Raw genomic sequence first — 12034 nt, 5'->3', positions numbered from 1 at the left:
AATGCTGCCCGTTGTCGTATATGTGAAATATTCTTGATTATGGCGCAAAACACCAAGCAAACAAATAAATAAATAGATGAAACTTCATAGGACTTGGCAACAAGACACTTAAAATAGAAATTTATTTCCATTAAGTTTTAACAGTTGTGTGCTTGTATTCACTGAAAACAGAAGCAGTAGCTCCTGATATTGAAAATAAACTGCCAAGGTAAGATTTCACTTAAGTAATATTTGAAGGAGCATCATTTGACTACACAGTACCTAGTACATTATTTTGGTCTGCAGGGTGAAACATGTTATTCACTTCTCAGTACTTTGTGCTGTGTCTGTAAGGTTTATTAGAGAAAATTACGTTTGTGGGTGACATTCTACCCCACTGTTGCGGGCAGTGTGCAAATATGCATATTAAAAAAAGAGATGGCCTTTCAGATATGCAACACACCAGCCGGTTCAGCCATTACACAACAAACAACACCGTAATCCCTTGAATATATCTGATTTAAACAGTGGTCATTCCCAAAGAGAGAATCATGTTGATTAAATATTTTTAAAACAGTTCCTTGTACATCATGATGTTAGAATCAGAAGACTGATTAGTTGAAGTGGTATTAAATACTACCGATCATTATTGCTTTTGCTCTGTAACAGGGTTTTAAGAATGTCAATTAAAAAGCTGTCTCTTTGATAAACTGTGTTGGATAGTGTTTTGGCATCTTTTTCTGAGAGACACTGTAGGTTACTAGCCTCAGCATATGTCCTCTCAATGTTAAATCCCACCATAGTTACTAGGCCTTCACCCACTCCACAGCAGCCAGCTATCACCTCTTCAGACTTTGTCCTGGCGAGGACAGTCATTGACCCGGATGTGTCGGTGATCTGGTAGGCACCTTCTGATTGGGGGTTAAAGAAAGAACAATCTTTGGCTGACTTGTCCTTGAAGATAACTTGAAGCATGCCTTTGACCACAGCCACTAAAGTCTCGCATTTCATTCCTAGTGAAGAAGAGTGGAAAAGTCAATGTTAGAAAAGTGACGTGGAAGGTACACTCATTAAGAATTATTCTGTTTTGGTTAAAATTTTAATCTGCTAATTTTTTTATTGGCTGACTTTGAAATCATCCGTCTTTACATCACCAGGATACCTTTGAGCAACGTTTTTAGGTTATGCTGAAGGAATATTTACCAGATAGGCTCTTCAGTGATTGGCTGACCAGAATGCATCCGGAACCAATCGCCAACAGATTCCCCCCTTCTTGGACGTATCTTCGTATCATTTGTTTAGAGGTTTCATTTGCGGTAGTCACATGGTCACCAACGACCAGAAGGTCGCAGTTGCATGCCCAGTCGCCTGGTTGTATTAAACAAAAGTAATATGAGCATGAGATGTCAGCCAAATTACAATCTTACAATGACGAGAGATAACTGTGGGACTACACAAATAGGACGTCTTTTATACTGTATCTCGAAAGTGAAGGAAATGGCAGTTGAAGTCTTTTCAGAAAATTACTATCTGATGGCGTTAGAACGGCCTTCGATTATTAAGACCTCGGTGGATGCCGAAAGAATCCAAAAATAGTTATAAAGCTTCTGCATCATACCGCATCTGGAACCTAAACCGGTGAACAACAATATACATCTGTATCAACATACTTCACTTTGTTAGTATTAATATTTTTGAGTCGACATGGAGACATCCTGCCCATATGTAGCAAAAGAAAGAAAACATTGTTTGTAGAAATAATTCTCATTAAATTTCCTGACATTTGGTTATGATATTGTTATCTACACGTTGGGTCTCGATGGCTTTGCTTCCTTCTGTAGAGCCATACAAGGGCATCTATATCAAGAGGTCACCAAATACTCGTAGCACTAAATCGACAATGTAAAATCTTCTATACCGGTTATTCAATCTGTCGCTAGTTCGATTAATGTTCCACTTTGAAAATCTATTACTGTTAATTGTTGGTCCCTTATTCCCTTAACATCAAATGGGAATGATATATATAAAATTATATATATAGAGTACCGCGTATGTTAACAATCGTGCAAAAAGTTAAAAACAACCATAAACAAATCCTATACCTTTGTCAAGATCCGTCATGTTGACCAGCTTCACGGTATAGACAGTGGTGTCTAGTAGAGAGAGTACGGTGTCGTACAATAGGTTACTGTCCCCACCACACTCCACCATCTCTGACAAGACGTAGACAAAGTGATTTGGATAAGGCCGCAACGATACGCCGTCGCCAACCTCGTGGTTTTTGCCCTGGTCATCTGCAACATTCATGACGTTTTTTTTTTTTTTTACGATCTCTTACAGTAAGTTAACAGTGGGGTATTACGGCTCACAGTAACAGGTATAACTGAGGGTCATGTAACCGATACTTATACCATCAGTATTCCGCGATAAATCTACAAGCCAGCACGTTTACTTAACTAAGTTTCTGCCCAGCTTCGTTCCAGGATATATACGTATAGGAGCAGCTGGCGGATGTTGATAATTCAGACTGCATTTAAATAAGTATACATGTATACACAGCAATACATCTACTAGTCATTGACGAGACCAGAAACAAGAACATCCAGCATTTGAAAAAAGTTTAGACTACAGTATAACGTTTTGCTTTGCCTTTTTGAGGACTGCATTGCAGATGGTCATGGCGTAGGCGTAAGTATCGATATTATACATTGCTTAGACACAAACTCCTACCACGTGCATGGACACTCACACACAGGCCTACACAAACCCACATACACCCAATCAGGTCGCGCGCTCAAATCCAGCGCTTGCCTCTTCGGTAGCCTAACGAACGGTAGAGATTTCAGACTATGTCCGGAATCTTTTATTCGTGAAATTAACCGTCGCCGTAACACTGAAATATTGTTGTCAATATACATGATGTTTAATTTACAATCAAATTCATATACTTATTGGCTTGAATATATAGGTCGAAACAGACATTCGTATATGTCAGCCGTCAACCAATATGGACGTTCCAGGTCAATAATCGCGCGGCCAATTTCCAAACGACGTTCGATACAACCCACGCACCAAAGAACTAAGAAAGTATGTAAAGTATGACGTTAGGACCAAATCATGCATACAGAAGCAGTAATTTCGACCGCATATGACTGACTTTATGATACAAGTCCAACAATGGCTTTAAACAATTGTAATTAAGCATGCATACGGATGTACCTTTGATAACACATGTCCAGTCGTGTCTCACTTCAGTAAGAACCCCAGTGTACAGCTCTCTGTAGTCTACAAAATCCAGCACCTTTACAGCAGAGCCTGGCTGAAAAAGCTGATGGGAGTTCATTTCCTTTAACAGGTCAGTCCTGTCCATATGCATACACGTCTCCAGATAATTACAAATGTTAGCCAGCAGTTCCTCTCTATAGACGATACAGCCACCTAACTCTGTTCGAACGCTGGTCGCCAGCTTCCGCAAACTCGGATTCCTCCGAACGTCAGAGTTGACGTTGACGCCAATACCCAACAAAAAGATGACGTTGTTGTGATGGTGTTCGTCATCTAAAATGGAGGTATAATAAAAAAAGAGTAAATAAGGGGCCTGTAGTGCTCAAATTAGAAGTAGTTTAGGTTTCACGAAAGTTAACGTCAACCTATTTCCGTGTGTTTGTTATCTATGCTAGACAATTCATGGCTACTGATATTTTCACGGCGCTGATTTTATACAGCTGAGTTGACTCCTTACAAGCTCTCCTACTTAACGTTGTTTGATTTTAACAGAAAATCCGTTGTCTGAGTGATGCTAGAATATATTCTGTTACTGTAACATAATATTCTGTTAGTCTAATAGAATTTTCATTTTGAATTAACAGAATAAGTGTGACGAATATCTAAAGAACAGTCTGCTGCAATAGCTGAATACATTCTAGCACCACTCAGCCAACAAACTTCCTGTTAAAATTAACAGATTAAGTTTTTGAGTGTGTTAACATTGTAGCCCATCAAATACCCATACCTTGAGTTATTTTTAAGCGTAACACGGTAATCTAGATCTAGTCAAAGCAACACATCGTTAATTTCACAGCATAGCTGATTCGTAGATCTATACCCTGTGGGAGGGAAGTGGTTTCCACGAGGGCACCGGCCAGTTTGTGCCCAGAGCACCACACATCGTTTTTCCACTTCAGCTTGGCCGTTGAGACGCCAACATCATGGACGGCTTGTAGAACTGCACAGGATCCAGCAAATTCCACATCCTGAATGCCAACACGATTCTAGACCAAGAAACGCAAACAGCCATTTACATTCTTCAAATGTCCATAAACGCGATTTGTCTTGGCGAAAATGGGGAGCCCAGCTTGACGAAATTCTTCGCGGATTTGAATCTGGTAATTCAAACAATTTTATTTGACAATTGATAATAGTACAAACATAATTTATATTATGACCGTATATTATGAAAATTACTTGAAATTCCTCCATACAAGTTATTGCTGGTTACACCTTTATAGAGATGAAAATATCGCTTTTCAATGTAAACATTATACAAATTGATAAACTCTTATTTCATTACCTCATGTATAAAAATATAGATGACAACCGTATCTTTCACGTTGATTAGAGAAAGTAGCAAATATGTCATTGCATTACTGATCAGGGGCGTAGGAAGCAGGGGCCTAGGAAACAGGGTCCAAGGGCTCTCCCCCCACTTTTGAAAGTGGGGGGGCCAGCATATCTTTTGCCCCCCCTCCCAACACACACAACTTTTCAGGTTCCGGAAATTATATATACTTGTAACACAAACACTACTGAAAATATATTTTCTCGGTAAACTAAACATGGTAAACTGCAATTTTCCCACTGCACATCACTATTAATATAGGGCCTACGTGTTTTTTTTTTCTTGGGCCTACATATTTATATATGTTTGTGAGTTAGCTCCCTTAGATGGGGCTCGTCAGTCGATTGAAATGGAACCGCCCGACAAACTTCGTCGAGTTCAACTTTAAAATAAATCCAACCACCTAGATATTTTCCATGGAGTTTGACATATAGTTCATATTATTGTTATACTTTCTTTTTATGACAGTTAATTAGCGTAGGCAGCTTTTGAAGTACAAATGTTCATGCCACATGTACTGAAATAATGGTCTTTTTTTAATAGGGGCCTAACAGTTATTTTCTGCAACGTGGGTTTTGTATTTTCCCTATCCATGCAACCATGGCTGCAATTGTCGTAAGGTTGTGAATTTTGATTATTTCTCAAAAATTTGCTTTTCCAGATCACATGATATAGTGTCACGAAGTTATATACATGTATGCCTGTTTTTCCACACTGATAGTGTGCCAAAATTAGCCTACATAGGTTTATGTAGGTTTACTTTTAACTTTCAGTACACATATAAAAGTAGCATATATTAATATACACAATTCTCCCATGGAAGGGCAAATCATCTGCAGTGTAATCTGACAAAAAAGTGGGCTCATTTGTCTCCAAACACAATCTTTTTTTTTCTGATGTAGTGACTGTTTCAGTGCGATGACGTTGCAGTTCTATTCAGCCCAAAAAGCAGAATAATTAATATATTTGTACAATATATGAACTCATCGGTGTTGAGTTATTTATTTCATTATGGTTTATCGCCACTCCAAGATCATTTCACTTAGGAAGGGTTGCAAGATTCATCGGTGAAGGAAAGATAAGTAACCGCTGTAACCACCGACTTTGGTGCGTTACTGACAATTCCCCTAATTCGGGCTCAAGCCTTTTTTCTGAGCCAAAGGCCTGATCATACATGTGAATGACATTGGTTTCAATCGATAGCAAGCCAGCGCGAAAAGGCCGGCAATTTTACCATCAAGGCCCAGTAAAAACATGGATGTTTCTTTCCACCGATTCTCCTCCATACGAGTTAAATGCTTGTATTACTCAATCTACACCAACCATTCTCCGACGAGCATGAATTTAATATTGAATTCCGGATAAATTGTTACAATGTTATTTGTTGACCCGTGGTTCTCCAGGTAAAAGTGTCAACAATTGAGCTAAACGTCTATTTCAATTTTTTTCAGGCAGGCTTAAATAGTCAATAACACCTCAATTGGCATATCTAAGATACGGCAAATCGTCTCTAAGGCGATATAGCTCATTCAGAGTTTCCGGGGCCTTGGCGCCCCCTGGACCCTCGCCATTTTTGCTGTGACTCTTGGTCCCCCTACTTTGAAACTGTTTCCTACGCCCCTGCTGATGACTATTTAGATATATGCAATCTATCATATACACATTCCACACTGAAAATTAGAGGTTATTTAGCGCAACAAAAATCGATCAGCTCAAATTCAGTGGAATTCATAAGGGCCTTTCACAAACTATCAGCCTCCTCTGTGTAAAGTTTAAAATTTGTTAATAAAGTTCCTAAAATGTTCTTCGCCAAACCGCAAAAGTTACAACTTTTTCAAACTTCAGAATCTTGTTAACACTATGTATAAAGAGTACGGGTAGTAGTCTGATATTTACTGAAAGGCAGTAATTTGAACTATTCATGGTAAATACAGGAAAAGTGTGATTTGATTATAGCGAATTTGGATTTTTCGCCAAAAATCTATAGTCTCTATATATCCTAACACATGTATGAAAATATATGGGAAAAAAGTAAAACATGCAGCCTTGGATTCATTTCTGCAAAATATTTGTATAAGCCTGTATGACTTAATTGACTGCATGTATACACATAAATATTTCACTGACATCGTATAATTATACCAATGCTATTTCTTTCACCGACATCTGCTATTTCTTACCTGGAATTTCTCTGGTTTCTGGAACACGAAAGTGACGTACAAGTTGGCTGTATCTTCGCTGCTCCAGGTGTGACCACCTTGTCCTCTACCTTTCGTCTGATGGTCAGCTATAACCGCCAGCCCTTCTGGACAGCCTACATGTACAGTATGAGTACATATATATATATATATATATATATATATATATATATATATATATATATGTACACGTGTACGACACCATAAAATAACATCTGAATAGCCATCTGCATATCTATTCACAGTATGCATGCGCATTCCATATTCAGTACGCCCTATGCAATTGAGCACCTTTACCCTTTAACTTAAACGTGGGTTTTTCCCCCGGGCTGCGCCCGTTTCCCTCGCACCATAATGCTGATCGCCGTCGTATAAGTGAAATATCCTCGAGTGTGGCGTAAAACACCAATTAAATCAAATACATGTAAATTATACCTTTAAGAGCCTCATCCCTTGCGTCATCCATCGTACTACCGGTACTGGGCTTGTACACCACTTTCCGTCCCACATACTTCGTACGTAGGTGCTTAACCATGTGATCAACGTTGAACTGGCGACTGTTGTGTTCAGGGCCTTCCGCACTAGCCATTCTTTTAGATCTCCTACACTGCTTTCAGTTCAGCAAATGTTGAAAAGTAAAATACTGAGTAAAGATGAAGCGCTTCCTTTAGTTTTCCGGATTAACACTACTCGGAAAGTAGTCCGATTCAGCAAAAATATTGCGTAGGCCTATATACCAGTGGCCTGTACCCCACTAAGTATCCTCATTCAACGTCCAGAGTAGGTTGAATTTGTAGGCTTCGTGTACGTAGTATCAATATGTATGCGTGTTCATGTTCGACTTTGGCCTATTTCGTCATGTATGTAGGTTGAATAATTTGTGTCTCAGCATCACTGCACGTATACATGTATAGGCCTACTTGGGTTTCCGAAAGGAGTTCATGCGGCTAACTTCCGCGGATCTATTCCATCTCAGGCTATATTCTAGACAGCGTCTTCAGTTATTCTCTGGCACAGACGCATTTCAAGGATTTATCACACGTCTTATGCAACAACGTCTGACCTCCATTTCTCGCGTAACAGGGAGTCACGTGATCAAGGGGAGATAAAGCAGCTGTACTTCACAAGATAGCATACTCTCCCATGATTGCAGAAATAAATTCAGCTCGGCGAGTACTTGAAGTCTTTGATATATATTTACTAATAGAATCTGATGCTTTCTGGGGTTTTTTTTTGTTCCTTTTTTTACTGTTGTAGCCAAGTCTTTGGTACTGGTGTTGCCAAATGTACAACTCTATTAAGAGTGTAACTAAGTGCACATAAACTCTATTTAGAGTGTAGCTAAGTGTAAATAAACTCTGTTAAGAGTGTAGTCTGATGCGCAGAAACACTGTTAAAAGTGCAGCTGTGTACATGAACTATGTTAAAAGTGTAGTCAAGTGCACATATACACTGTTAAGAGTGTAGTCCAGTGCACATAAACACTGTTAAAAGTGCAGCTGCATACATAAACTCTGTTAAAAGTGTAGTCAAGTGCACATAAACACTGTTAAGAGTGTAGCTGGGTACAAACATGAATTAGTCACTTTCTGGCAAAGTTTCAGAGACTGTTAACATGGTAACAAATAAAAACTGTATACTTTATTTCTGCCAGAGAAAGTAATCGAAAAACAATGATATGACAATGTGTAGACATAAACTTGAACAAATATAGAGAAGTTTAGCACCACATAAACACAATAAATACACAAATATACAAAGGTGTAAAGTATTTTATCTCTTTCTGAGTTGCTATTTCTTGGGTGAGTGACTCATTTGAGGTAACATTTGTTCTGTTAGGGAAATAAAGTAACTGTTTAAGACTGACAAAAGTTCAATAAGTGCAATGTTATCTTTTTGGCACAAAAGTTAAGACAAAATGAGATTTCTTGATGTGGAATCTATCACAGTGCATGGGCATTTATCTCTTATACAGAATACTGTACCATCTTGTTGAAAAACAGATAGGAATGTTTTTAAATAACGCAATGTTTCTACTTCAAACAAGATCTAGTGCAGTGGTAAATTATTACTGCTTCCTGATGTTCAGTCCCAAGTCACTGAGAAGTGAAACAAGCAAGAGTTGTCTTTCCTCATCACAGGCCAATAATTTGCTCACTACAGATGGAGATAAAAACTTTTCTCCAGGTACAAGCTTGTCAGGAAAATATTCGAAATGAACACCTGATAGGATGGCTTTTCCACCTCTGTTCCCTACATGGCACTTAACAATGGCTGCAGGAGAATTTGGCAGATCCTGGAATTGAGCAAGAACTTCAACCTTGACCCGTTCTACATCTATGCCATTTGACACACCTTCACTGGAATCGGGCTTCTCATTCCATTTCTCTGCTCCATCACTGGCTGTTTTTTTGTCTCCATTTTTTGAATGGCCAGTGAAGTAGCCCCCTCCATCAGTGTAGAGGCAGATTGTCCCCAGTTTACCCAATGGCTGATGGCAAGAGAAGTCTGTCGAAGCTGCCACAGCACCCTTATTGGACTTGTACTCAAACCCTGGGTAAGCTGGCCCTATACCTTGACCTGTGGACGAAAGCAGGAATAAAGTCATGAAATGATTTATAGGGCAAATTACCCAACCAAGGAAGCTCTGAGTAAAGCTCTGAGAACTGGATTAAGCTGTGTGAGCTCTCTTGAGGACAAACATCCGTGGGTAAATAGGGGAGACAACTCTTAAGTCAATGTGAAATGAATGCAATCTACATCTATAGTATTATTTTTTAACAGTTATTTGTGTTTTTGCACAAATGCAAGCGGAATGACTATTCCAACTGCCTTGTAAACTTTTTAGGCAAAAAAAGCAGAGACAAATGACCCTAATGCTGGAAAAATATGGACAGCTTTTGAGGTAAAGTGGAACTTGAGCTACCCCTGAACTCATTTAATTACCTGGATAGAACTTGAGGTGTCTTTCTCCACATACTTCTAATGGCCCTGCCTTGTCAAACGCGATACTGTCACAGGCGAAATAGCCTCCAGCACATAAACCCAGGTATGCCCCACCGTCGGCCCATACATAGTCATGGACTGACTGGACACCCTTCTTTCCCAGAGACTCAATAAACCCAAGGTCAAATCCACCTCCAAATATCATCAGTGCTGCATCTGTTCTCCAGGTACCTGAAACCAACAGCACAAATCTAACCATACATTCAATAAACAGATGCCACACTATGTTCACAGGGCCATATCATGAGCCATTTCAGTTTTGGAAAACATTTGGCCTCTCAAACTACTGAGTTTCAGAACTGATCAAGCTGTATTAAACCTAACTGTAACAAGTAAACTGAGCACAAACATGATGGTTTACCAATAAAAAGTTAAGTTTTCATTTGCAGAAAGTCTCATTTTGAGTTTTCTGTTATAACATTTCATTATGCATGTACACATTACCTGTTCAAGACCGAGATCAACTTATTTTATATATTTAGTTATTTTATTTGATTGGTGTTTTACGCCATACTCAAAAATAGTTCACTTATACAATGGCAGCTAGCATTGTGGTGGGGGGAAACCAAAAGATCCTGGGGGAAACCCATGACCACCTGCAAGTTGATGTCTGACCTTCCCATGTATGATATGAGAGAAAGCTAGCATGAGCTAGCTGGGCTTGAACTCGCAGTGACAGCACTGGCAAGAGGCTCCTTGGTCACTGCGCCACACTGACATGCTAACTACTAGGCCACGGTGGCTCCAGGATTGACCAACCATGCACCTCAGTTGTGTATCCTTGCTACGATCCACGATCTGCTCCCCTATATATGTTAACTGTGATATTTCTTTGGAACGATACATATGCACATACAGACATAAATTAATAGGCAGGAATACCATTTATTATTTTCTCCCCAGAAATGGGTTCCACTTGATGAATGTTGAGGTCCACATGTTTATCAAGAGCTGCCTGAAGCATAGATGAACTCATGTCAGAACATCCCAACCCACTGTACACATACACTTTTGTCTTACTCCTGTCACTCCCTGACATCCTCAAACTTGTCAAGGCTCGGCCAACTGTGAATATATGAATAGAAAACATATGATTCGATATAAATAAGATAATGACAATATTACCAACAAACTTTACATCTTGAAAGCTGTAAAGACTAGGATAATATTTACGTGTAACTTTCTATGTCACTACTTACATCAATTCATTCATGCTTCCCTGAATGAGGCTGGCCAGATATAGAGGAGACCCTTTTCAGATGTAGTCCACATGACAAAAGCATGTGGCACACGCATATGCACATTCAACCCTTACCATGTTCATCTGTCTTCCAGACGTCTAAAAACCACACTCTAGCACAACAACTTGAGTGGTGCAGTGGTATAAGCATCTGGCTATGGACCAGACAGGCTGTCTGAAGGAAGTTGGAATCCAGAGTTTTTCACAAAAAACTTTGGAAATCCTTTCAAACATGTCTGAATCGCGAATAATACAATGCGGAAATCTCATCTATAACAGTGACACGTGACAGAAACTAGAATGATGAACATCTTATTTATGCTGTTTTTCTTTGCATGCAGATTGAACATCTTCCCATTCAATTTTATCCAATGAAAAGTCAGTAAAAGCATGTGACTGTGGGGAAAAAAAGGACGCCAGAATACATGTGGAAATCAACACGTAAATATAACCCTAGCCTTTACAACTCCCACTGTCTTAGTAGAATGCATGTAAAGACCCTACTGTGTATAGCTGTCTTAAAAACATTTAATCTGATCACATATATTATGAATATTTCCTGAACTGATTTTGTTCATGTTGTTATCTTAACACTTTATCAGTCTTGATCAGGCTCTCCTGGTTGTTCATGTAAGACTGGTTTAGATGTGTGGTTCTATGCTTATAAAATTGGTTATATTCTCTGACCTCACCCAAATTGCATATCCAGAGCTAAAAGTTAACACAAAGGAATAACATTAAGGTAAAATATGAAGTGTCTGAGTTGAGGATGCTTACAGATGTCCAAAGAATCAGTGAATGCCAAGTTATCATTCCCACACAAGAACATTCAGACAAACGCCTTCTGCTGTCTTTTACACCATGTATATAGTATACAACACTAACAGCTTACTAAATACAGGCAATTTGCCAAAACCCATGCGAGCCGGGATGCACTGACCACTCGTTCCCGGCGTCTTTGTCGAGTTCGTGACAACACGTGTTTCTGTGGTA

The 12034-nt window shown here is 39.2% G+C and overlaps 2 protein-coding genes across 3 annotated transcripts; both read right to left on the bottom strand.

The window, feature by feature from the left end:
* Positions 1–52: 52 nt before the first annotated feature.
* LOC135467751 (uncharacterized) lies at positions 53–7864 on the bottom strand. The gene is made up of 7 exons (XM_064745586.1): positions 7231–7864; positions 6778–6911; positions 4085–4250; positions 3199–3537; positions 2082–2273; positions 1183–1347; positions 53–992 (listed from the first exon to the last, which is right to left on the bottom strand). The coding sequence occupies exons 1-7, from the start codon at positions 7382–7384 to the stop codon at positions 616–618; spliced, it is 1527 nt and encodes a 508-aa protein (XP_064601656.1). The 5' UTR covers positions 7385–7864; the 3' UTR covers positions 53–615.
* A 576-nt stretch (positions 7865–8440) lies between these two features.
* On the bottom strand, positions 8441–12031 carry LOC135468992 (uncharacterized protein TC_0305-like). 2 transcript variants are annotated; one of them, XM_064747506.1, is made up of 4 exons: positions 11982–12031; positions 10684–10866; positions 9742–9972; positions 8441–9375 (listed from the first exon to the last, which is right to left on the bottom strand). In XM_064747506.1, exons 2-4 carry the CDS (start codon positions 10838–10840, stop codon positions 8864–8866), a joined length of 900 nt encoding a protein of 299 aa, XP_064603576.1. In that variant the 5' UTR covers positions 10841–10866; positions 11982–12031; the 3' UTR covers positions 8441–8863. The 2 variants fall into 2 exon arrangements, with proteins under 2 accessions (XP_064603576.1, XP_064603575.1); XM_064747505.1 differs by having other exon boundaries at positions 11819–11985.
* Between the last annotated feature and the right edge of the window lie 3 nt (positions 12032–12034).

This window comes from Liolophura sinensis, chromosome 6 (genome assembly GCF_032854445.1).
Source record: "Liolophura sinensis isolate JHLJ2023 chromosome 6, CUHK_Ljap_v2, whole genome shotgun sequence".
NCBI lineage: Eukaryota > Metazoa > Mollusca > Polyplacophora > Chitonida > Chitonidae > Liolophura > Liolophura sinensis.
Note: the sequence above shows the minus strand (reverse complement) of the source record. Positions and strands in the feature narration are given on the sequence as shown.

Coding starts and splice junctions, on each gene's coding strand:
- LOC135467751 (XM_064745586.1), bottom strand. CDS start 7,384: ATGGCTAGTGCGGAAGGCCCTGAACACAACAGTCGCCAGTTCAACGTT. Junction 4,251..6,777: donor AGAAACCAGAGAAATTCCAG/GTAAGAAATAGC, acceptor TTCTTGGTCTAG/AATCGTGTTGGCATTCAGGA. Junction 3,538..4,084: donor AACCACTTCCCTCCCACAGG/GTATAGATCTAC, acceptor CCTCCATTTTAG/ATGACGAACACCATCACAAC.
- LOC135468992 (XM_064747505.1), bottom strand. CDS start 11,870: ATGTTCTTGTGTGGGAATGATAACTTGGCATTCACTGATTCTTTGGAC. Junction 10,867..11,818: donor CACTGATTCTTTGGACATCT/GTAAGCATCCTC, acceptor ATATATTCACAG/TTGGCCGAGCCTTGACAAGT. Junction 9,973..10,683: donor TGGGGAGAAAATAATAAATG/GTATTCCTGCCT, acceptor TGTTGGTTTCAG/GTACCTGGAGAACAGATGCA.